The sequence below is a fragment of the Pinus tabuliformis genome, chromosome 6 (assembly GCF_031772625.1).
Source record: "Pinus tabuliformis cultivar Carrire ecotype Pingquan chromosome 6, CPIR1, whole genome shotgun sequence".
In the NCBI taxonomy this organism is placed as follows: Eukaryota; Viridiplantae; Streptophyta; class Pinopsida; order Pinales; family Pinaceae; genus Pinus; species Pinus tabuliformis.
Window position 1 is genome coordinate 1,008,184,835 of NC_142292.1, and position 27,078 is coordinate 1,008,211,912.

At 41.2% G+C, this 27,078-nt stretch overlaps 1 protein-coding gene across 1 annotated transcript in view; it reads right to left on the bottom strand.

Moving 5' to 3' along the window:
* LOC149262411 (signal peptidase complex subunit 3B-like) overlaps positions 1-4,223 on the bottom strand; it is a 133,755-nt gene extending 129,532 nt beyond the window's left edge. Inside the window, exon 1 of the mRNA XM_089424429.1 lies at positions 3,856-4,223. Coding sequence (XP_089280555.1) covers positions 3,856-3,981 — 126 coding nt within the window. The 5' untranslated portion in view covers positions 3,982-4,223. The remainder of the gene's footprint in view (positions 1-3,855) is intronic.
* Between the last annotated feature and the right edge of the window lie 22,855 nt (positions 4,224-27,078).

Genomic DNA, 27,078 nt, shown 5'->3' on the forward strand with positions numbered 1-27,078 from the left:
ATCCATACCATGGAATTCAATAATGAAATATTCAAATACATTGATCCATATCATTCATCATTCTACAATCTACATTGATTTAAAAATTAAATTCATCATTCATCATTCTAGAATCTAAATTGAAAGCAAAACATACTAGTATATTACTATATACTATATACTAGATACTGAAGTTTTGAGGGGGGTTCTCTCGGACGCACCCCTTCTGGGGAGTCTCATCCCCCACACTGGGACATCTCCATCCTTTTCATCCATCTCTTAACATGAAACTCAATTGTAATCCGGTTCTTTGCCTAGTTCTCCAAATTTGCAAAAATTGTGTGGTTGCCTTAATTAAATTTATTTGGAGGGGGCATTACAATCACCTAACCCTTTAATGCTCAAATTCTTCCAAAATTATGCTCTCATTTACCATTCCTTCTTCCTTGATAAGCTTTGAAAAATTGTTACCCATAAGCATCATCCAACCATTAACTATAGCATACAATGGCACCAATAACTTAGGTGCAAGCTATCATGGTCAATTTATCAACCTTTTCCTTAACATACACAAAGAAGTAAGAGATCAAAGAAAATAAATCTTTTAGTTAGCTATCACAACAAGGAGAGAGCTCAAATCCTCACCTATTGTTGTCACCCCGTGCTTTGAGAGATCCACCTCAAACTAACCATCTCTTGAGAGAGAACATAAATCACTTGGGAAGACAATTTAATGCATTACAAAAACATTTTCTTGGATGTGAAGAATCAATGCATATGTTTCCACATTATAGGTCGTTTTGGACTACTTAAGCCAACAAAAGTAGAGTGTTCTCTTTTTCCTCATATCCTAAGACATCTCCATCCTTTTCATCCATCTCTTAATCTTTTAGTTAGCTATCACAACAAGGAGGGAGCTCAACAATTAAGGTAATCCGGTTGCCTTCTTCAAATCCTCGCCTATTGTCGTCACCCCGTGCTTTGAGAGATCCACCTCAAACTAACCATCTCTTGAGAGAGAACATAAATCACTTGGGAAGACAATTTAATGCATTACTTCAACATTACAAAAACATTTTCTCGGATGTGAAGAATCAATGCACATGTTTCCACATTATAGGTCGTTTTGGACTATCAAGCCAACAAAAGTAGAGCGTTCTCTTTTTCCTCATATCCTAAGACATCTCCATCCTTTTCATCCATCTCTTAACATGAAATGAAATTGTAATCAAAATCCTAAGATGATATGGCTTAAACCATAGACCTACACTCAAATTTATAGAGAACTTCAAACTATTTCTATAGCCAACACTCAATTAAACATTCAACGACCATATCAACACAAATATCACAAAATCTCAGGGCAATGATTCAACCCCATCTATTTACCCATGCCATCTTACCAACCTCCAACTTATCAAAGGCCTTTAATAAAAAACCATTAAACACTCTATCATTTATATCCTTTTTTGTTTCCCTCGAAAATCTAAACCCTAGTGTAAAATATCATGTTCGCATCTACCAGGTACCAACCATTTCTCTTCTTTCTACTCTTGTACAAACTAGCAACATATATTTTGAAATTAATCTTTACATGTGTGCAATTCGCGAAGCTCATTTTCCCACTCATAGATCAAGCAAATTTGCACCATATCTTATGCAATCAATCTTTTGTTTTTTTCTAAATATATCTTATAGAATCTCTTTGGCTAAGCTTCCATGCTATGAGAGGAAAATCTATGCCATCAAAGTCATGCAAAACTTGCACATAGTCATCTGCACCCACTCGAAGGGTTTTGAGTATTGACCCCAAGTCTCCACATTAATACAAGCTCGACCACCTCACTCAACCACACTCCCATGGGTGATTATGTAATTAATCTACAAGCACACAGATTCCACATCACCAACACTTAAGGTGGCAACATCTCCACATGTTGAATCATCAATACCTTCCACCTAGAACAAATCTCCCATGTAGCAATACCACTCTAAACAAAACGAGTCATTGTTTCTCCCATCCACATCTCTAACCAATAGCAATTAAGAGCTTCCACCATCCTTCCTTGAATTAAATCTCTTGCTTTCCAAACTCATGGAACCTCTCATATCTTCAATCCATAATTGACCTAACAATACCATATATGCATGTGGACTATAGAGCATCTTCCAAATCCATTACTTTAAAATCCACATAAACCCTATACAATCTACACTAAACCAAAACATTTCTCAAAATGAACTTTGGAATTTCCTTCATCTAAATTGCCATTTATAGCTAGTAGAATGAAGGCTTCAATTAAGATGCTTGAAGTTCGTATCAAAATTCAATAGGATATATACTTTTTTGGCTTCTAAATCCACTACAGCATCTTAACATTGTCCTCTACTAAATCATGTATCATCAACAAACAACCACAAGTAATCTCTCAAAATGCCCTTTGGACTTTCATTCCTCTAAGCTGATTCGAAGTTCTTACCAAAGTTCAATATGAATGATGTTTGATTGGCTTCCCAAATCCACTACCACATTGTCACCTTGCACTCTATTAAAACGGACCAGAAACTGTGTTTTGGATTTTGATTTCCAAAAGGATTACTCATGGTTGTTTGTTCATGCATATAAGAATTCAACTTATACAAAGATGTCAAAAGAAAAGCAAATTTCTCTACATCCATACTCAGTCTTTTCCATTGCTTCCCACAACTCCCTAACAACTTTTTAGTATAATTTAACTTGTTACAACTTACACCAATTCAATATTTTGCAAGGCACAGCCTTCCATTAAATCCTCAACGAAGAAAGCTTTACCCTTATCCTTACCACTTCTAAATGCATTAACCTTATAGATGAACACTAGTTGCCACTTGCACATATCTTGGAGCTTCATCCATCCTTCAAGCTTCCTGAAGTGATTTTACATCTTTACTCTCAAATAACAATACAGGACATTTCACAATATCATGGTCTCCCAATCCTTGTTATTCGCAAACACCCACCCCCAAAATGCAAACGGGCATTGATTTTCCATATGTCCATACATTCTGCAACAAAAACACTTGAAAGGTGATCGAAATTACGTGGACATGGGTTTGTTGCACCAAATCATCTCGCCTTCGTAACTTGAAACACCATAATTGGCATAAACCTGAATACTGCTACCATCTACACAACTGAACCTGCAGAATCACAGTCTGCAGGCTCCTGATTGCAGAACTCCTTTCTATGGGATTTCCATCTGTGGCACCAGTGGCAACAGACTAACAACCTACGAAAACCTAGTGTCCAAAAACATATTTTGGCCCTCACCTACCTGCCTCCTTTACTGCACCAAACAAAACAGTATCCAATTCTCGCAATTTGACCAATAATTCACTTCGAAATGACCTCAAGTATATAAAGTAAAACAAAATCAGCTTATTGTCTCAATCGTCTTCCCTTTGGCAGAACTTCCAAATTCATCACCATAATTCTACAACAGTACATCTATTCGTCAATTGACTCTAATCGCATGCTAAACAATAAAAATGAGAAACAGGTCTCTTTTTTTATAAGAATCAACCCATACCCATATCCAACTTTCCTAATAAAGCAGACTTTTGCTCCAAAAATCATGATTATTCCAACTGGGCTATCTATAAACATGGGTAAGATTATCAACTATTGTTTTATACATATGGGATTAACATATAGCAAAAACTTGCATACATGATACTGAAGCTCTTCACCAAACCAGCAGACCCATTTTGCTTCTAGCAAAGCATGCCTAAGTTCAACTTAGTATTGATCATGTTACAATTTCATCTTTATATTCCGTAATATCAAAAATGTGGATCAAGGGATCTTCAAAATCCAAAAATTAAACAAGAAATTACCTCAATCTGAGCCTGAGGCGTGGGCGTGTTAAGATTGTCAGAAAGTGAGGCCATCACACACATAATGGCCAAAATAGTCACTCCGAATGTAAACAGGGCATTTGCCCTGTACGCAAACGAATGCATCTTTCAATTTTGGCCTCCGAGAGCTCCGATTCGCTTCAATTTTGTCCTGCAAATAACAGAACAACCCTAGACGGCGGTGACACAAACCACAAGACTGAGACACGGTGGCCTGAGAGACATCAAAGTCAATGCGGCCACAATGAAGACCTGGTGATCGTATCGAACTCTGTACGCTGAGAAAGGTTAAACGGATTACCCAATCGATAAAAGAGGGTTTTAAGAACATTAAAATATGAAAAAAAACAGGTGAATGGTGAGGCTTTTCGTTATTGTTGTGGTTAAAGTAGGTAGTATATTTTTCTAGTGAGATATTATTTTAAAGATTATCTATTTATGTAAGGTATTAATTTATATCAATACTCTCAGTATTGATTAGAATTAACTATTTTTTTTTTACGTTTACGTTACTTTATTTTTTACGTTTACTTACTATGTTATTGGGTGATGTTTACACAGGTGAAATAGAGGAATTAAAATTAATGAAATGAAATATATGGATTATTACGGGTAAAGTTTGGTTATGATAATTTTGATTTTTTGAGTGAGCTTAATGGTTAAGAGCATGTGTTTCCTCTTAAAAGGTCATGGTTTAAAACTAGAGGGGGTAGAGTATGTATGCCTTTATAGACATTTTTTTTTTAACCACGTGGTGAATCAGTAACTACCAGTGCTAATCTATGGGAGACCCATGATCAATCCTCATAGCTCCCACTATAACACCAAGAGTACATCCAACTACTTGCAAGTCGATATACTAAGATCCTGTGATTTTAGCAAAGTGAGACTCTCGTGTTGCCAAGGCGGCGGCGGTGGGATTTGCTCTCGAGCCGCCACCACAACAGGTCATGTACTCAATGAGATTTGAACCATGGTCTCTTGAGCTTCGCCCAAGTAGACTTACCGTTAAACCACACATCATTGTACATGTATGCCTTTGTAGACTTAGTAATCAAATCGTTGCGCAAAGGTGGGTCCCTTGTCCCACAAACAAGGGGGTCTCATACACTAATTTGGTGTCTCGCTTGGCCATGACCTTAAAATTGGATAATATAATAGTATCATAAAATTCATTTGGTTCAAGCACTTGTGGAGTTTTCTTATATTCAAGCTCAATTAGTGTTCTACCATGTTTGCAAAATCCTAGCGGTATTGTGTCTTATGAACTATTTAATTAGAGCTTCCTTGGCTCTTTCATTAAAGCATCAAGAGAGTTCTATAGTCCAACATATGAGATATCATTTTATAATTATCTATGTAGAGTAAATCGTTAGTTTATGACCCATATTCAGGATTAATAGTTGTAATAGACCAATTTCTCATTATTTTGAATAGTCCACTAGCACTAATTGAATTAATTGATGTTCACCATGGCGAATAAGTCGAATTGAAATATGAAAGAAGTAGGTGAATCATTTGATTTTGTTTGCAGGCTTGCACATAATAACTCACCCATCCTTAAACTCCTCTAGCTCAAATGTACTTAACTATGGAGTTTTTCCCACAATCAATCCCATTTAGCACGCCACCCCCTTATGTTGCATGTCAGTTTATCACATTAGATAAATGACCATCAGTCTCGACCTTTTGCTATCCATCAAAGTGTTCCAAATCATCCCCCTACAAGGCTAGAATCTAAACAATCCCACAGAGAATGAAATTTTTGGATCTTAAGACCCAAAAACCTATTTTTGATTGCCTGCGTAGTTCCCTAGTCAGTTTATGCACATACGCAGAAGAGACCATTAGAGTTTGCTATGTCTTACACTATGTCCTGCACACATGACTCAACACGAGTAAAAAACAAAAAGTAAATCTAGAAGCTTTGTTAGTCGAATATTTCCCAACTAACAACTTTGAATTGATGCTTACTCAACCCTAATGCCTCCCATCATGGAGTTACTTCCCTCTCTTTGTGGATCCCCTATCGCACCATTTATGGATCTCATCCCTTAGGAAGAGGATCCAAAACCTCCTCCTCTTGGCCTATAAATCAAAGACAAGCCAGAGGATTGAGGAGGACCATTGAAGGTAGGCTTATGTTGCAGAAATAGGGCTAGAAGGCTTTTCATCCAAGGAAAAGGTTGGAGATCGTGGGAAGAGGCTTGTAACATCAAGGCAATGAGGTTGTACGTTTGTTCTCCTCTTTATTCAATAAAAAGCAATTGTTTTTTCCTAATCAAAATTAACTTGTCCTGACGATGAACCACACTGGTTAGTTCGAAACGCGTCGACAAATGATATTTCATGCGATTTTCGCCGAAAAATCTTTTGTAAACTTGATATAGATCACAGAAGCCTAAACTCTATAATTTTATTCTTATATCATTTGTGAGATTCCTTGATCACTCACATAGGTTATGACTAGTTATTGATTCAATTTATGATGTATGTTGAGTTAAGGTTTTCATTTATCTTTCAATCTATATATTAGATGCTTTCATCCTTTGTGTATTTCTGTCTATGCAGATCTCCTTCGAAACGTCATGGAGAAGTTGTGGAAAGCGCTAGAACGGTCTCTAAAGCATCAAGGAGAAGCCAATTGTGGAAGTTACTGAAAGGACTTCAATAGACACTTCCTTAAACCGATAAGTGATCCCTCGCATATTACTTGTTTCAATCAATCATAAGCTAAGGAAAGATAGTAGTTCTTTTCTTGTTTGTTACTAGATTTCATTTGAGATCTAGGGAGATCCATCTTGTCCGCAAGAAGAATTAGCCCACCTAACAAATTGGTGACTCCACTAGGGAACATCCTTGTTCTCCATCATCTGTTGAAAATAGCAACAAGAAATGCTAAAAATAGCATTGTTATAAATAGCATTTCAGGATATACTCCAACTCTGTTGGAAATAGCAAAAAATAGAAATGCTAAAAATAACATTGCTATAAATAGCATTTCGGGATATATTCCAATTTTAATTTGTCCTTGAATTAAAATTGAGAATTAAAATTTGAATTTAGTCTCACTAGTTGTTTGAAAAATAATTAATTAATTCATCTTAAGTTAATTAGTTGGAGAAAATCAAACATGAAGTCTATGTGAAGACATGCAACAGTGATCTCTTTGATTGAGGAAGTTATCCCTAAATTAAGGAGATAAGGATGAGTTGTATTTGAGTTGTAATTAGCTAGCTCAGTTAACTGAGTTAAGTTCAGTTAAATTAGTTCCAAACAGCTTGTGAAACTAATTGTGAGTTCAGTCAGTTAATGCATGCATGCATGCAACTAGTGTTCTCTAGATAACTGAATATTCTCTCATAAATAACTCATGCATGTCAATTTAGAGAAAGACCCAGTTGAGATTAAAGGAAGGAACAATGTACTATTAGTTGGAGGAATTTTCCTATAAAGGAAACTCATCCATGCAGAAGGAATTAACTCCTTTAGGATTGCGCAGTTATTTCAGAGGTCAGTGTTGTGTGTTAGGTGAGAATCACACAAGTGGCAGCTAGAGGACCCAGGAGAAACTGCGCAAGAAAATAGAAGGCTTGGAGGACTGAAGGAAGGCATATGTGTTGTCTATTCTGCCTATGAGCAGCAGTGAGGGATTGTACTAAGCGCTGGATAGTTTGTGAGCTAAAGCTTTGTGTAATCCTGAGATATTTCCATTTGTATAATAATACAGATAGCGGGGTTTTTAGTTGAGGCTTTCCCCAGAGTATTCTTCTGTGTTTCATGTGTGATTGAATCTTCTTCTCTGTAATATGTGTTCTGTTTGATCTTGCTCAAAATCGATTAAGCTTCCGCGAGTTTGATTGTAGAAGTAGATTAAGTATTTTGCTTTAGTGCATTGCATAATCAGTTTAATCTATAATGAGAATTTCTACATTGTATCAGAGCTAGTTGATCTATAGAGAAATTTCTACATGGTATCGGAACAAAGGTGATCAAAGCGGGGAACAGTATAAAAAGAAGGGAGAAGTTCGAAGTTTGAAGTTCTTGATTGTAGGTCCAGAATCGATTTCTTATCACATCTCAAAGTTCACCAATGGCATTCAATGGCTTGAGACTCGAGTATGCCCTGGATGGCAGCTCAAATTACATAGCCTAGAAGGATCACCTGGAAGCGATATTAGAGGACAACAATTTGAAGGACTTCATTGATCAAGAAGCCCCCAAACCAGCAGCAGCTAATGCCCAAGAATTGGCGGAATGGAAGAAATGTGTGGCGAGAGCGAGGAGGGTTCTTTTGGAGGGAGTTCGAGACCATATTGTCTCGAGTCTCCATGAGAAGGAAACTCTGTTTTCAATGTGGAAGACATTGAAGGATCTATATTAGAACAACAGCGACCAAAGGAAGCTGGCGCTGAAGGACAAGCTTCGGAAAATCAAGTGTGAAAAGGGCGACATGATCTCTACATATCTGAACAAGCTCACCACCTGCAGAGATGAGCTTGGAAGTGTAGGAATCACGACAACTGATGATGATATGGTGAGTCTTGCTCTCCTCAGTCTTCCTAAGAGCTGGCATAGCTACCAGGACTCAGTGAACAGAAGAGAGAAACTGCCAGATTGGGAATGACTATGGTCGGATCTGATGCAGGAGGAGATCAGGAGGAGCACCAGAGATGGTTCTTCATCCAAGGAGGATGAAGAAAATTTTGCCTTAGTGAGTAAGGCAAGGAAAGGGAAGGAGAAGGATTCTCATCCCAAATCGAGTTCTTCTCATGGAGGGAAGAAGATTGACAAATCTAAAGTGAGATGCTTTAATTGTCATGAGGTGGGCCATTATGCAACTAATTGTCCATTGAAGAAATCCAAGAAGGGATCCTTGGAAGGATCTGAAGGTGAGGCATTCGCCTCTCAGTTCGAATTGGATTTTACCCTCATCACGTGCATGGTTTCATCGATGATTGGTGTTGGTTTCTTGACAGTGGAGCCTCATTTCACATGACTGACGATAAGATTTTGTTTAGTACCTTGGAGGAGAAAGACATCGTGATGCACATAGAGATGGGTAATGATGAAAAGTATAGTGTTTTAGGAGTGGGCATAGTTGCTTTTCAGAGGGAGCATGGAGCTCGCATCACCTTAACAGATGTGAAGTATGTGCCAGGATTGAAGAAGAACTTGGTATTGATCGCAAAATTGGAGGACAAAGGCTATGATGTAGTTTTCAGTAAGGAAAAGGTTTTCCTTAGACACATCACCACGAGGCAAGTGAAGCAAATCGGTTCATGAGTCAAGAACCTGTATGCTCTTGAGGTTCAAGATGCATGCAAAGCCTTGAGGAGCAAGGCAACTGTTGGAGACTTGGTGGTTGAGAGGGAGAATACATTACCTCTCAACATGCAGTGCCAGAAGAAGTCTCAGACAATTGTGGAGGAGCCACAATTGGTGAAGTAGCTTCAAGAGGTTGTGGAGCAGCCACAACTGGAGAAGCCGAGAGGAGACCGAGTGGAGGCATCCACTCATGCAGAGACCTCCAGTAGGGGGAAATTTTGAGCCAAGTGGGCAGAGGGATCACATGCAGCCATACCTCCAGGTGTGAGGTGGGGCGATGTGAAGTGATAGTCCCATGAAGGCTGAAATAGGGGCAGGATCCTTGAGGTACCCAGCCTCTTTGATTAGACCTTGCTACGGGAGCCCCGACGAGGAGTAGCAAGACTGGCTAAGTGGGTAGAGACAGATGCAGATGGAGTGGCAAAGGAAGCTTCAGCATCAGAGGGTGTTTCTAGCCGGGAGGTCAGTTGGGAGATCAATTACTTACTTCTCAGTAACTGAGTTGCAGTGCAACAGTGGGCAACACGATGTAACATGATGAGAGGAGGTGAAGTGCGGAGGCAGTGCTGGGAGATAGAACCAGCGGCAACACAGATGCAGCAGGAGGAATCAGTGTGATTGATGCAATTAGAGATCAAAGTGACAAAGGCTAGAGCAGTCAGATACTAAAGGGCACAAAGGTGCAAAGTTTTCAGTCAACAGAGGCAATAGAAGTCAGAGACTTTGATGACAGAGGCATCATTCTGATTTAGATTGGATATTTTTGTTCCTAGAGTTATTGGAGCAACAACACTAGGGAGAAGTGTTGCATGCAGAACATTCCAAAGGTTTAGGATCGGGTTCGAGTTGAATATCTTTCTTGTTGAGAGGGAGTCTTGAAAATAGCAAAAAGAAATGCTAAAAATAGCATTGCTATAAATAGAATTTTAGGATATACTCCAACTCTGTTGGAAATAGCAAAAAATAGCATTGCTATAAATAGTTTTTCGGGATATATTCCAATTTTAATTTGTCCTTGAATTAAAATTCAAATTTAGTCTCACTAGTTGTTTGAAAAATAGTTAATTAATTCATCTTGAGTTAATTAGTTGGAGAAAATCAAACATGAAGTCTATGTGAAGACATGCAACAATTATCCCTTTGATTGAGGAAGTTATCCCTAAATTAAGGAGATAAGGATGAGTTATATTTGAGTTGTAATTAGTTAGCTCAGTTAACTGAGTTAAATCCAGTTAAATTAGTTCCAAACAGTTTGTGGAACTAATTGTGAGTTCAGTCAGTTAATGCATGCATGCATGCAAATAGTGTTATCCAGATAACTGAATATTCTCTCATAAATAACTCATGCATGTTAGTTCAGAGAAAGACCCAATTGAGATTAAAGGAAGGGACAATGTACTATCAGTTGGAGGAAATTTCCTATAAAGGAAACTCATCCATGCAGAAGGAATTAACTCCTTTAGGGTTGTGCAGTTATTTCAGAGGTCAGTGTTGTGTATGAGGTGAGAATCACACAGGTGGCAGCTGGAGGACCCAGGAGAAACTACGCAAGGAAATAGGAGGCTTGGAGGACTGAAGGAAGGCATATGTGTTGTCTATTTTGTCTATGAGCAGCAGTGAGGGATTGTATTGAGAGTTGGATAGCTTGTGAGCTAAAGCTTTGTGTAATCCTGAGATATTTCCACTTATGTGATAATACAGATAGTGGGGTTTTTAGCGGAGGCTTTCCCTAGCGTATTCTTCTGTGTTTCATGTGTGATTGAATCTTATTCTCTGTTATATATGTTCTGTTTGATCTTGCTCAAAATCGATTAAGCTTCCGCAAGTTTGATTGTAGAAGTAGATTAAGTATTTTGCTTTAATACATTGCATAATCAGTTTAATCTACAGTGATAATTTCTACATGGTATCAGAGCTAGTTGATTTATAGAGAAATTTCTACATCATCTCCTTGTTTTGACTTTTGATCCTTTTTGTCATAGCCCTCTATGAGTGTTTGAAAAATATTGAAAGTTTGGCTTGCTTTTATTTTTTCTAAAATTTTCCCGCTGTGTGCACTTTATCTTAAGGCACAGAGCGTACTTCTATGCACTTAGCCCTCAGTAACAGTGCGTATGTGCACTGGATTGAACTATTTTTTGTGCACATATCTAGAATTTTTTAAAATTTGAATTTTCCCTTCACCAAGTCCAGGAACTTTTTTTTTTCTACTTGATTACACTTGTTTACACCTTCAGAAAGTCTTTGTCAGTTCAGTTGAGTGTTGTGAAAGAGTCTTCTTGAAAATTTCTTGTTTTCACAAATTAGGGTAAAAGCTTCATCTAGTGTGTTGTGGATCTATCAAAAGAAGGATCAGTTGGTCTTGGTTTTCTGTCTCCCTGTCTTTCTTCTTTCGAACAGATCAGATCTTGTGTTTATTTTACTTTTTTGTGAAAGATTGTTTCATTAATGAAAAGCAATGATTTTCAAGAATGAGTATTTTTTATGAAAGTGCTTCTTTTATTGTACTCGAAACGAAAAGCCATTCTTATTTCAGTGCCGAAGTTTTTTCAAAATTATACTCTTAACAACAATAAATTCATAGCATTCATTAAGAGAAATTCATTTAAGTTTTTGATTGGTTTCTTCATGCATTTTGGAATTTTTTTGAGTGATTGTATGTCAAAGGAAAGTTTCATGATTTTTGAGTTATTGGGTGAATTGAAATTTTAAAAGTTAATTTCTACATTTGGGTCATTCAAAACTGAAGATTTGCATTACTTGAAAAGGGATATAGTGGGAAATTAAGAGTTTTTGCATTTTCTTTGAAATTTTAAAAATACTCTCTCCTTGTTTAAGTTAGAAATTCATTGAAAAGAAAAGATTACAAATTCATGTTCGATTGCATTAAGGCTTTGCGTCAAGTCATAACACCATTAGCTTTGCATCCATTTACCCTTTGAGTAAGTAACAACTTTACAAAACAGTGATAGTAAAATCAATTTAGATTTTTTTATTATTTTAGGGCTCTTTTCCACCTACATTAGAACAAGTTGTAGGGATTTGGAATAGGGAAGTGAGTTAACTTTCCAAAGTACAAACAAACATTAGAATCTTGAGATAGGGAGTAAATCCATTTACTGCAATTTGGCTCTGGGAAGCTCCCCTTACAAAGGAGTTAAGCACAATATCATGTCAGATCTTGTGGAGTGATTGACCCCACTTCATTGGTTACAGTAGAGTGATTTACACGTAGTAAAAACGGTTCTGAAAGGTACTTGGGAGTCACTAGTAAACCTCAGATTAACCATGTTGAGGAACTTTCAAGGGGATTGAGATTTGTTACTCTGCCCTTTTGTGTACGTCTGATCTTTTACTGTCTCCCCAGGTTAAATTGTCTTAAGTGGTAGCCTTATAGACCATAATCTTAGAGTTATTACCCAAGGTGACGGCGAAGGGGAAGTCTCTGTTGTACCTGGAACAGACGTTGGCTAGACTCACTTGGACCTTTTTGGAGGGTATTCTTCACTCGAGATGGCATAAGTGAAGATTACTTGCACCAGATCATGTACATTAAGTAGGTTGTCAGCGTAATTAGTTCCACCCGCTCTATCTTTAGCCACTTTTCACATTGATCTCTACGACGTTGGGTTTCATCACCAACTAGTGATTTCGCTGTGAAAAGCTTGTTTGCATGGTTTGATTCCTTAGATTTACTAGCACATGTTATTTGCTTGTTTTTACTTTTTAGAGACCTTAGGTGTGGATTGTGAATATTATTTGGTTTCTTAATAAAATTTCATTGTGGTTGATTCACCAAGGCATTCACGTAGAATGCAGGGTTTACCCCATGAATTTACATCTAGTCAATTGGAAAATATTAAAACTGAGAAGTCAAAATCAACAGGATCTAGAACCTCAGAACAACCTGAAACATCTACAATTGTAGAATCTGAGACAATAGAAATTGAAGTGATTCCAACCCAAGAAGTAGAATCAAGCTTAGTTCATTCTGGGCCAAAAGTTACCAAAGTTATTCAAAGTGAATCTGATACCGGAGAAGTTTCAGACACATAACTAACTGAACTAGAAGTTGAAGAACCTGAGTCTGATATTTCTCAACTTGAATCACCTTCAGTTGTTATAGCTCCTACCCCTGCACCACCTTCACCTCGAAGGAAGCTTATAATTACAACTGGACTACCTCCTGGTTTAATTAGTATTGAAGATATTACTGGGAACGAGGAGGAAGAATCACCTCATACTCTAGTTACTACTGGTGAACCAAGAGTTTTTCTAAGAGTTCCTTTTGATCCTTTCCGACTCGATCCTTGGTATTCTACCCCCTTGGACTTTTTAGGTCAAGGTCTTCCACCTCACCACATTCCTTTTTGTTATTCACCGAGATGAACCATGTCAGAAATTCCTCGTGGGAGTTAACCTACTGATACCTCTATGTTTACCAGCTCTCCGGAGTCATTATTATATGGTGGTCCTTTAGTTCCTTCTGGGTACTAGTCACTTACTAGAAATTTATCAGGAGATACTCCTTCCCCTCAAGTTTCTACTTGGTCATCTGGTTTATCTACATCTATCGTTTAGAGCATGACATTCATGCTTGAAGCACATTTGGATCAGACCAATATGTTCACATGGTATCTAATAACCTAGTGGTGAGCTCCAGTATTGTAGCAATAATGCTACAACTCCTGGGGCTTCTTGTCTCTCATTTTATCAACCCGGTAGTTCGTACAAACTTGGAAGCGACGGTGCTATATGCACAAGTACTAGCTCTTGTCGCAGCTGTCACTTGGTCAGCTGGCACAAGTCCGCTAGGGCTCAAGCCAACTTCTATAGGCTCTCAGAAGAAGCTTGCTAATTGATGGACGAAAGCTAATCTCAAAGGAAAGTTACTCTACTTGACAAAAATGGACTGAAAGCAAATCAAAGCATGTAAACCTAGGAAACCCTAATTTAACTAGTCTGACCTCTACAATGCATGGAATGTAAATGCAACTTCTACCAATGCTGTCACTGCCTCTGATAAATGAAAATGCATCGTTCTAAACTACTTGCATCATGAAAGTTATGTTTTTTGTATTTTCTGTTAAGTGTGTGGGATGATGGTGATCTTGAGCTAACTAGGGTTTGGTTGTGCAGATGGGATGGAGAAGGAAGGAAAGCGTGGGATAGGTTGGGGAGGCTAGGAGAGGTCCCTAGGGATCCTTAGCACCCATCCACAGAGGTTCCTCGCATTCAGATGCTCAGCAATCGAGAGAGTGGCCTCCTACAGGATGGCTGTGGAGAATCCTACAGGATACTCTGTTTTCTACAGGATGTCTATAAATGGCTACAGGATGACCTACCGTGAGTGTTTGGAGTGATGGAGGAATGATGAAATGGTAGAGGGAGATGTGTAAGGTAGGGATGAGGCTGGTGATGGCTTTAGAAGTGGAAGATTAGGATGGGAAGTGAGTGTAGGGAGGAGGATGGAAGGTGAAGGGCTATGTCAACGAAAGGCTAGAGAATGGGAATACGTGAGGAATGAAAGACTTTGTGAGGTAACAGAGCGGAGCAGGGGTCAAAGAGATGTCTGCATGTGTGATCAAGATGGAGGACAAAGTCATGGAACGAGAGAGAGCAGTGTAAGTGAAACAAATGCTTATGACTGTCATTTAACCAAAAATGCATCAACCTAAACTACTTGTGCTTGTAAATTCGATGAGCAGCAATCTAAACGTGAAAGAGAACGTGCATGAAGCTGTGGTAAGGAAGTGTGGTGCAGGTGTGAATCATGTAGAAGCAGCTAACTTAACGTGACTGTGTTGGCAGCAATCATGGAATAAAGAAATGCGTATTTTTGGTGGTTAATCATGGACTTCACTCCAATCCCAGATGAGACGGCAGTGAGCCTTAACAACCTTTTTGTTGGAGCTCCAATCGATTATATCTATCCTCTGCTACACTAAGCAAATGGAAACAAATTCACTATAATCAATCTCCTATCTAACTCATGAAAAAGACCAACTCAACAACCTGTAATTCAAATTGCATGTGTAAATGGAATGCTCACAGTGCTGAAATGAAATGGAAACAACACTACAACAGAGGGGATCTATGGCTCTCAGGTTGGGCCCTAACCTGAGAGCTATAGTCTCCTTAAGAAAAACTCAGAACTAGATCACAAACTGCCTTCTTTATTCATAACTGATATCATGCCAAATTGGCTTACAAAAAGGAACGAAAACTGAACTGTGCTCCAAAATTACAATAGCAATACGAGAGTTTCAACAACCTATCTAAGGCTAAAGCCTTCATACTTATACAAAAACGATGATCCAACAAGTGTCCTACATTTTAGGAGCTCGGCTGTCCAACTAGAGTTTAACTGTTGATCCTGTAGGATGGTCATAATTGCTGTTCCTGTAGAGCAGTTTATAACTGTTGTTCCTGTAGAACAGCTGGCCGTTTTTTAAGCTCGGAGGGGAGATGGATTAGAGCTCGGAGTTCTTGATGGGAATCACGAGGGATGTCCCTAGAACCGTGGACATCCTCTCCCAAAACCCGCAATGCCACCTCGTTGTCTCCTTAACTCCTTTTTCGTTGTCTTTTGCTCCCTTTTAATGCCAAAACCTGGAATCAAAATGCATTAGTCACGTAGAGAGAGTGCTTACCCTTCTTCCTACAAAAAACATGAATAAACTAAGAAATGCATGCATAAGCAATAAAAAATGAATGGTTTGAGCAAGTAGAATAGGCCAAAATGAGCCCAAATTGTACCAAAATTGGGGCTCATCATCACCCCCCAGCTGAACCATTTGCTCATCCTTGAGCAACCTTGCTCCTGCTCCTTGTCCTTGGCCAAGGATTAGAGACCAGAACAGGCTCTTTCTTTTCTGGTTTTGATGGCCCTGCCTTCTCTGCCCCTGGTGGTGATGAGGGTGATGCTTCCTTCCCCTTTCCTATTTCCTTGAGTCGGGCTTCGGAAGGCGACTGGCCTATTTTTCGTGTCCAGGAAGTTATTTTTGGGCTCCCTTTTTCTGGGGTGGCTGATGTTTTAGAGGGGGTCCTTGCACTGGGTGAAGTAGGGACATCCCCTGAAGTGGTTTGGCTGCTGGGTGGAGGCTGTGGCTTGCCCGTGGTCATCCTCTTGCTTCTCCTGACTTCAGGTGGTAGAGGGGTCTCCCTCTCTCTTTTCTCTTTCGGTTTTGGAGGTGTGCTGAGGGCAGCCAGTGCCACTGCTGCCTCCTTCTCAAGAACGCCAGCCTTCTCTTTCTTGCGCTTTGCTATCTCGGAGCTCCTTGTAGAGGGCCTCTCCTTTTTAGATTTCGGGCTTCCTGTGGAAGACCCTGCTTTGCCCGCTTCCGGGCTTCCTGTAGAAGATTCTTTCTTTGTCTTCGGACTCTCTATAGGAGGCTGTATCTCAATGACCTTCGGGCCTCTTGTAGAAGCCCCTCTTTCCAATCTCGGGCTTCTTGTAGAAGCCTTTTTCTCCGTTTTTGGGCCTCCTGTAGAAGCCTGTCCTCCAATGATTTTCGGGCTTCCTGTAGAAGCCTTGGTTGTTGCTCTTGGGCTTCCTGTAGAAGCCTGTTCCTTACTGATCTTCGGGCTTCCTGTAGAAGCCTTTATCTTTGTTTTCGGGCTTCCTGTAGAAGCCTGTTTTTGTGTTTTCGGGCTTCCTGTAGAAGCCTGTGCTTGCGTTCCTGTAGATGCAACTTCCGCCACCTTTTCTTGCTTGGCTGCGTGGATTTTGCTTTTGGCTTTGCCTGCAGGAGCTGACGAGGTGCTTGGGCTGGCAGGGACCACCTCAGTCTTGACTGCCCTGCTTTTCAACCTCTGTTCCCTTGCTGACAGGATGGGGGTGTCTTCTTTTGCTCTGTCATCCTTTCCCTCCTCCTTTTCCTTTCGTTCTTCCTTCTGTGTCGGAGTCGGGACCTTTTTGCTTTTCCCTTTCTTACTCTTGGCTACGGGCTCTTCTTCTTCACCGCTAGAGGACTCCGTTTCTTCAAGCAACATTTTTATGTCCCCTTCCCGTGTTAAGTTCCTAAATGATTCCCATGCGAGGGGGACTTTATATGAGTGAAGAGCATCCTCCACAAGCAATTTTATCAGCCCATGATGGGTTATCTGATCAGGGATTCCGTCCTTGAGCTTTGTAGAGCACTCCATCGAGGACTGCAGTAAAAAGTAAGGAATGCTCAGCCTCTGTGCTGCAGGGAGGTCAATCTGGTGTCTTAGTTCATTGAGCAGCCTGAAGTGATACGCATATATGATGCTGTAACGACCCTCACAGGTGATATATTTCATAATTTGCAAACTGACTTCGTTCCACGGTGGCAACAGGCTTGTCCTTTTCACCCCATTTTTGTCCTCTGTGAATGATTCTTCAGGCGGGAAGAACTCCTTCTTTGCTTGCTGGCTCTGCTTCCGCTCTTCTTTATCCCACGGCAGACCGATGGGCAGTTCCGTGACTCGACTTATGTGCTCTGGGGTGAGTTGGAGGCTGAGGCCTCGGAAGCTTACCGTGGCCAGTGTCAGGGATTTAGGCTTCAAGGCCTGCAAGAATTCCTCGGCTACTTCATCATCGTAGCCTTGTAGCTTATCACAAAAAGGCATCCATTGTGCTCTGGTGAAGAGCTCAACCACTGCCGGGTTTCTCCTTAATTTGGCGGAATCTGTGGGTTCTCGCCTGATAAACCCACCAGGCATGACGAACACAGTGGTTTTGACCAAAGGCGGTAGATATAAAGGAAATTCGGTCTTATAGACAGAGCATGCAATGAATTCACAAAACCACAGTCTAATTATACTGCTATCCTGTAGAAGCGATAGTATAGGCACGGTAATCCAATATCTTTTATGACCAGACTGTGAATAATGACCTTGCCACCTTTGAAAACCAATTGCGGAAGGAGTTTCAGGGTTACCTCTTTTCCGCCACCTTTTTTTTTACGTGAAGACTTCACCTTCCTGTAGATACTGCTTTCCTGTAGATACTGCTCCCTGTAGGACTGCGTTCCTGTAGAAACTGTTCCTGTAGGAGCAGTGCGCAGACTTCGGGGGGAGCTATAGTTGGACAGCGGTCGAGAGGTGCCTTACCAGCGTTCAGGTAGCCGAGAGCTTGGCGTATCAACATGCAGAGGTAATCAGAGGAGTTACTCGAGTCTTGAAGTGAGGTTGATGGATATACACGCTTAATCGAGCCGATTAGATTTTGAATCGGCGCAGCTCGTGGCGCGGGGGGTGAGTTGTCCCCGTCGGACCGTTGGGTGACGTCACCCATCATCCGCCTGCACATTCGCTTGCTGCTGCATTCATTCCCATAGATCTGTCGCCGCCCTTTTCGGTTAAACTCGTTTCACGGTTGACGGGACTGATCTTCACGTGCGTGCTGCGTGTGTCCTTTGTTGTGGCTGCCACCTCATCATCCTACTATCCCTTCACTAGCCGATGTGGCCAGTCAACTGGCCTTACGGCCGCTCAACCATTCACCTTTATGCCATGCAAAACAAATCAAAGTAATATCCATGCGATTTGATGGAGAGAAGGATTAGAACACTTACCTGCGCGCGTCTGCATATGATTTTCAGGTTTTTGGACGACGAATCTACCTGCTGCATGTGGCTTACACAGTCCGGAGGCTCGTGGTCACGGGATGCTGGCGCTGTGGTGGACGTTCTGGTTGCATGCGCCCGCGTTTTGCTTGCAGATGGCTGGCCGATGAATGGCATCCACTCCTGTAGGTTTGACTGCTACAGGATTCCCGCGGGAGCCTTGCAACAGTCTCACCTCCTTGGGTGCATGCTGCATGCTGGCGGTTCTGGCTTCTCGATCACGATCCCAGCGCTTCTGATGCATAACGTGGATGTGGTATGGCTCTCGGTGATTGGTTTTTCTTTGACAGATGTTTTTTTCACGAGAACTCATTGCTTTGTTGTGCTGCTGCAGGGATCTTGGTTGCATGGCGACGAGGATGGTGGAGCAAGATAATAGCAATGTTCAGGGGTGCCATCAGTGGCATGCTGTTGTAGGGAAAAGTATCCGATTCGGATGACCCTATCCCACTCTAAGGGTGATAGTACCTCAGCAACAACTGTAAATAAAACTACTTAAGATTTACTTCTTTATGAAAGCAAGAGAGAATGAAGAAATGCACTAACCGTTGCCTTGCGCTTAATATTTGCTCCAATCTCTTCTCTTTGCTGCTTGCTCCTAGCTCTTTGCTCTTCTGCTGGCCCAACTACAATGAGATCCTGCAAAATAACAAAGAAGGAAACTACAAGAAGCATGCATTCATAACTGATTCAAGGATTAGCATAAATCAAATATACAATCATCACAATACATCATTGAAACAAATGCATATAGAAGAACCTCAATAGCTTTTATTAATGGAAGAAGTAAAGTTCTGAGAAGGTTACAACCATTGAAGGCCCCAATCCAGCAACACCTCCCAGCAGAAAGAATTTCTCCTCTTCACCTCCTTCAAGCAATCACCCAATAGTTCTATAGTGAAACCAACAGCATATCATTACTTTGCACAAAATTCCAGCCCCCCTGAGCTCATAGGAGAGAGCTCAATATATAGATGAATTGAGAAAGGATGAGTCAGCTTGCAACTGATGTGTAGCTGCCTTGTGTCCTCTCTCTCTTCAGTTGATCTTCAGTTCTTGAGTCCACTTGGAGAACCTTGCTTCCACTTGGAGAAACAGAGCCTCTGACTCATCACAAGGCGAAATCCCTGATCCAAGTGTCATTTTTGGAAGATTCCAGAGCAATGACTCAGTGTGCCACTTGTCCCATCTCGCTCAGCGCAGGTGGCCTTTGTTCTACCTGCTTTGCAACGCAGGTACACCATGGAGGAGTTGAGTTTCAGCGCAGAAGCCTAGTGGAGCACCTGCTTTGATTTCAGGATTGCTTGTTTTTGAGTGTTTTCAGGTGGAGAACTGATCTGAGAGTTGTTGGTTTGCTGACCTTGTTCCTCTAGGGGTAGGAACATCATGTTTAGGGACTTTGGATCCCTTGGATTATTGACAATTCATGCCTGATGCTGCAAGGCACAAAATTGTCTATAACAGATGCCCCCTAAAGTATGAGGTCGTTTATCGGGTGAAATGCTTTATTAGGAGGATCCGAAGTTCATTCAATCTGCTGAGAAGTGTCCTGTAATAAGATACAATACAATACATTATTTTTCATACTTTTTCATGATCTAGCTGAGGCGGGCATTCCCATGCTCAGCTTTATAAATTCATTTCGGTACATAGAACAGACGATCGTCTGATGGTAGACTGATAATTCTCTGCTGAAATTATCATCCTTTGAGAAGGATGATCATCTGCTGCAATGATGTACACATCAAATGTCTTTATATCCTGAATATATATCGCAGCCCGGATGGATGAAACTAGATCCGGGGTCTTCAATCTCTTCCGATCTTCACTCGATGTACAAGTCGATCCATGTGAGAATTTCTTGAAGTCGAACATGGAAAGACATCGCTTGATTACCGGTCAATGATGTAAACCGTTAACAAGCGCGAGAGGAATCACCGATAAGGATGATGACCCTCAAGGTACAGCAGTACAATTCACATGGTGGGAATAAAGGACTTGGCGTCGACCACCATGCAAAATCCTCTGGTCGAAGGTCATTGATGTATACCTGTCGCCGGAAGTGAGAAACTTGCCATTGAGGCATGCAAGCTTCAAAGTACTGAAGGGGTTGTTCCTAGATCAACTCCTTGGATAATGAGCTGATGTCGACAAGGAGTGATCCGTCAAAGGAGGGCCTTAATGAATCCCACATCATTGACACGGAACGGAGCTAGTGATTGTGATGAGGTGAAAACAAACTGTGATGTATGATTCAGGGTGGCGGTCATGTAATGGATGAAGGACAATGTATGGCAGTGGATGGGACACGGTTGACTCTTTGCAGAACAACATCTCTTGAACATATAACGACACTGATGTGATGGATCGGTAGCATTACCCCAAATGTGGATGGTGTGGCGAGGACCATGGTGATGAGACCGGTGAATGAAACAACCCAACCCGATGTGATACGAAGGACAAAGTGTCATGTTCAAGAGCGACTTGCTACCATTAAAGCTGTGAGGTTCTCCCAATTTTTCCCCAGTCATTGCTGACCAGTACCTCTTTATTTTTATCAAGCTTGAGGAGGATAACATATGCTTGTTCTATAACCTGCCCTTCGGGCAAGCCCATCGCTATGTTTTAACGAGCCTAGCGATAGGGAAACTCGTTCTCGTCTAAAGACAAGTTTGTCGTTATTTAATGAATTTAACGAGTCTAACGACAAGGATAACTCGGTCCTTTTCATTTTTAGAGAGTCTGAAAAGGTACATAAAGTCAACTCCAGAATTCCTTTTTCGTCATCTAATCCCTTAAGTCCGAAAAAGTATAAAACAATACAGAAGGGATGAATTTTCGATTGCTTTAACGAGCCGAACAAAACAAGCGCTCGATCTTTTTGTGCAATAATCCCTCAGGTCCAAAAAGATTAAAATCTAGAGGAGGGATAGCTCTTCCGGTCGTTTAACGAGCTGGAAGGCCAAAACTCGGCAAACTTTTCATATTTTACGAGTCAGGAGAAAAGAGCTCAAAGAAGACTCGTCTTTTGAGGAACGAGTGATAAACAGGGATAGCAGCAGGTTCCAGGTACAGGTTGGAATTTTCCAATCACGGCAGTGTCACAAGGATGGCTAAGTGAAATCACTCTTCGCAGCTGTTCCTCAAAATGGGTAAACAAACGTATGGAGATGAACGATTGGCCAAATGAACGGATGGAGGTGAGACTGCAAGAACACGACCAAGGGCTTTAGTATGGCTGTCAAAGGTTACATTTACCAAGGTTATTTACCGGTTCATTTTTTCTGGGTGAGCTTGAACTCTAGGGGAAGATTGCTCACAACTTATGTTTATTTTTTAACGAGCATGAACTATGTGCTAAAACTGCTCGGATCTTGCGTTTATTTTTTAACGAGCATGAACTGTGTGCTAAAACTGCTCGAATATACCAGTCATAATACAAGAAACGCCTCAGGTGAGATAGCTATTTTTTAAGGAGCTTTATCTCACGAAGCTATGCTCCTATTTGGCAAGTTTTGACTTTTGCCCCACATCCTTTCTTTATGCAAGCTGGAAACGGCTAATCCTACGAGTTTAACGGGTTAGACCTACAGGTTTAAAGGGAGGACCTAAAAATTTTAAAAATAAATAGTCGTCCCGTGCTTGCATTCCAAAAGGTTTGCATGCCCCCAGGTATAAAGTATAATTTCGAGGCGCTGCCTCTTTCTTATTATCCGAAAAATGGTTTTATTTGCTGCCGCAAACTGAACTCTCTTTTCGGCGATGTCTATCATTAGGTTGCTAAGGATGGTGACTACTTGTTGCAGCAATTTCATCTCTTTCTTTGGAGGCTGCCCCTACTTATCCTTCAAAACATATGTTTTAATGGGTGAGGCTTGCCTTCAAAGATGGTGGCTACTTGCTGCCACAAATGGATCTCCTTCCTCAGGAGAGCCTACTTACCTAGACAAGGGGAGCGAGAAGCTGATTATCTCACTCACATAACTTTGACAAAAGAATCTTATTCTAGAACAACCCTCTCTTCCTTCCTTCGGACGGGGTACGGACTAGTCATATTCTTCTGCGGAAATCAACTTTATACCCAAGGTTTCCTCTGCCCAAGGCAGGCCAGGGTGCATGCCCCCTGGGTCCCAGTTACATCTTTCCGAATCACTCGCATTCATCGGGAAGTAGAACCGGGGGTGGAGGCATTCCTTGAGTGAATAAACCGTTAAGGGATGGTATTTAACTATTTGCGATGCGTGATCCTGGAAATGAAAGTTGGTCTACGAGCTTGACCATTCTTCCTTCGTGCGGAAAACACATAACTCTGAAGAGTGAGGACACTATTGCCTCCATGCAATATATATAGTCTCGTCCAAGGAGTAAGTTATACACCAAGGGTCCTTGGACGACCATGACGTTCATATGAACTGTCTTCCCCTTCAATGTAACGGGAACATTGGGGAGAATCCCTAACGGGCGACTGGTTCCTTTATCAAAACCTGATAGATTTCTCATCTCAGGTAAAAGCGCCGGGGAACCCAGTGCTTTCCAAGCAATAGAGGAAAGGATACTCACAGAAGCCCCTTCATCAATGATAGTTCCAGCCATCACCATTCTGTAGATTTGGACGATGATTCTGAATGGGATACTGGCTGGTAACTGGGGTCTGCCTAGTTGATTCCAATCAAAGGACACAACCAGGTTGCTTGGTGGTGGGACCGAATACACGGCCGGATACGACCCTGACGATGTTCCTTCCTGCGATAAAGGAATGGGCGCGTTGCCCTGATGCTCATCAGAGTCTGTGTTGATGAAAAGAATCTGGATGGTGTCATCCTTATTCTCTTCAGTGAGGGTGTCATTCGAAGATGAATCTTCAACGACGGTGTCATTTGAGGATGAAACCTCTGAAGGAAGAACCGGGTCAACTGCCGTTTCGACCTTTAGACTTTCGTCTGGTCTGGATTCAGTAGGTTCATTCTCAATGACGGACACTTCAGCTGACCACTTGAGCGGGCCAGCTGGATTTTCAACTATCGAGGGATTAGGCACGAGTTTTTGGTATCCAAGAGGAAGTCGTAACGGTGATACCGGACGATCTTCCAAAACTCTCTTCGCCTCATCTAAGAATGGACATCGGTGGATGGCGTGATCGCCTTCACACAACATACAGGGTGATCTTGGTCTCCCTTTTCGTCCTTCACTCTCGCTAGTTGATGGACTGCAATCAACATGACTACCAGAGGTTGATGCTACCGGATTGTGCAACCTGGGGGACCAGTCCCTTAGTATCCGGGGAATACAAGGACAATCACGATGGAAGTGGGTCCCTTTGCAAATGACACATGGCGATTTAGGCCCGGTCGGTGCAGTGTGTGGATTTTTGTCAGATGTCTTTTGCTTGCCCCCAGTCGCCTTCGCCATAGGCCCCTTCTGCTTCTTTTCTCTCTTCTTCTTTTCCTTCTTCTCCATGGGAGGCTGACTTTTGCCGGCTCTACCCTGCGAAGATGAAGGATCAGAGGAAGAATTGTAAGAGGTGGAAGGCTGGTGGGTAGCTCGAGACTGGTCTGACTGTTGATTCGACTGCTCAGGATTAGTGGCGATTTGAACTACATTAGTTGAAAAGAGCCATACAGGTAGGCCAATTGTTAATCCTGGAAGTGACAATGTGGCAATATGAGGCGCACCAACATCTCCCCAAGAGGAGAAGGGATTGGGACTTCCACCAAGGTGACTTCCTTGGTTGGTGGGCTCCATACTTTTCAACTGAAAGATCAACGTGGGAATAACAGGTGATTATGTTCCGATTAAAATAAATTTTATTAACGACGCTTTAGACACAACTTTGCTTTTTCATGTTTTAAGAGTCGAGAAAAAGCTAAAGATGACTCTAGTCTCCTTCGATGTTTTAACGAGCCCGAAGTGACAAATGCTCGGATGGACTTTTTCAGTTATAGAGTTTGAAAAAGGCCAAAAGAAACTACTCTGGAGTTCTAGGCAGAGGGTGTGCCAAACTTTTCGCGAAACCACAGAATACGTTTTACGGTACGGGTGGTCGATCTTCGTGAATGCTGTGTTCACTGCATCGCGATCAGTAGGGCGGCCGACACGGCTTCCTATGGATAAAGGCTTTGTTCCTATAGGGGTCTCCCAATATATACGCGACGGTACGTGGGAGCACAAGTCCGTATTAGTGCCACCGACTCTCAGGAGGAATCACCCACCTTCGTAGAGATCGACAGTCACTACGTTTAACGACGCCGGAACACGTCTCTACCTAGACCTCTATGTGTTTGCGTTATGTTTCAAAGCGTTGTTAAGTAAATTGGATTTATTTTAATGTTGATCTTGCTTAGCAGTTTGCCTTTAAGGATCACCACGAGATGTATGTAACAAATTCCTGAATGCAGTCTAAGATGAGAAGCAAACTTTTCAATCTTTCAACTTTGAAAATCTTAACTACTGAGGAGAAGAAAGGCAAATCTTTTCACACAGATCATAGAGCACACACTAATGCAAAATTTCCTAAATCAGCATGCAAACAGTCAAATGCAAAATGCACAATGCATGTATTTTCTTTTCCCTTTCTTAATGTTGATGTATTACAAAAAGAAAGTTGTTATATCACTTTGATTTCGATTTAAAGCGAAAGTAAACAAGCTAGTCCAAAATCAAAAGACACCTTAAGATTTACTTGTTTAATCACTGGAAATACATGAAATCAAACCATAATGACGAAAGTAAAAAGACTAATCAGCTATGGACAGCAAACAAGCTAACTCTTTAGACCAGCAAAATGCCTAACACAGGTTCAGATCTAAGAGGTCAAAGCAAGACTAGTTCACTTTCGTTATGGGAAATTGTAAATGATGTAAGAAATACAAAAGAACAAGTACAATTTCGTTATATAACAGAGGCGGAATGATGGCAAGTAAGGTTGGTTTCAGAACAGGTACAAGACTGGTAACTGGCTGCAAAATCTATAGTGAAAACAGGCAAGAAAAAGGGAGGAAACCCCAAATGCACAAGGCAAATTTGGGCCAACGCAGGTGCTGCACAGCCAGTCTGGCTCTCAGCGCAGGTAGCCCCTTCGGGACCTGTGTTGCAAAGCAGGTAGCCTGTGTACTACCTACTTTGGAAAACGAAAGTTGCGTTTTCTCAGTTTCCGGGTCACAATTTTCTAAAAAATTCACAGTTTTTGCTCAAATCAGAAGCTATCAGTCAAGCACACACTAAGGGATGACAAGGAAGATGAAAAGCTATCACTAAGAGCTTACAAGGATCCTTGTAGATCAGCTCTTCAAATCATGAACATGCTAAGAAATGAGCTAGAGTAGCTGCCCTCTACTTCGCTTTTGATATAGTCAAAAGCTTTTCGATTTGGTACTCTTTTGTTCAGGAAATGAATAGCAAAATACTACAAACAATCAAACAGATACGATCCCCAGCGGAGTCGCCAGTTTGTTGTAGGGAAAAGTATCCGATTCGGATGACCCTATCCCACTCTAAGGGTGATAGTACCTCAGCAACAACTGTAAATAAAACTACTTAAGATTTACTTCTTTATGAAAGCAAGAGAGAATGAAGAAATGCACTAACCGTTGCCTTGCGCTTAATATTTGCTCCAATCTCTTCTCTTTGCTGCTTGCTCCTAGCTCTTTGCTCTTTTGCTGGCCCAACTACAATGAGATCCTACAAAATAACAAAGAAGGAAACTACAAGAAGCATGCATTCATAACTGATTCAAGGATTAGCATAAATCAAATATACAATCATCACAATACATCATTGAAACAAATGCATATAGAAGAACCTCAATAGCTTTTATTAATGGAAGAAGTAAAGTTCTGAGAAGGTTACAACCATTGAAGGCCCCAATCCAGCAACACCTCCCAGCAGAAAGAATTTCTCCTCTTCACCTCCTTCAAGCAATCACCCAATAGTTCTATAGTGAAACCAACAGCATATCATTACTTTGCACAAAATTCCAGCCCCCCTGAGCTCATAGGAGAGAGCTCAATATATAGATGAATTGAGAAAGGATGAGTCAGCTTGCAACTGATGTGTAGCTGCCTTGTGTCCTCTCTCTCTTCAGTTGATCTTCAGTTCTTGAGTCCACTTGGAGAACCTTGCTTCCACTTGGAGAAACAGAGCCTCTGACTCATCACAAGGCGAAATCCCTGATCCAAGTGTCATTTTTGGAAGATTCCAGAGCAATGACTCAGTGTGCCACTTGTCCCATCTCGCTCAGCGCAGGTGGCCTTTGTTCTACCTGCTTTGCAACGCAGGTACACCA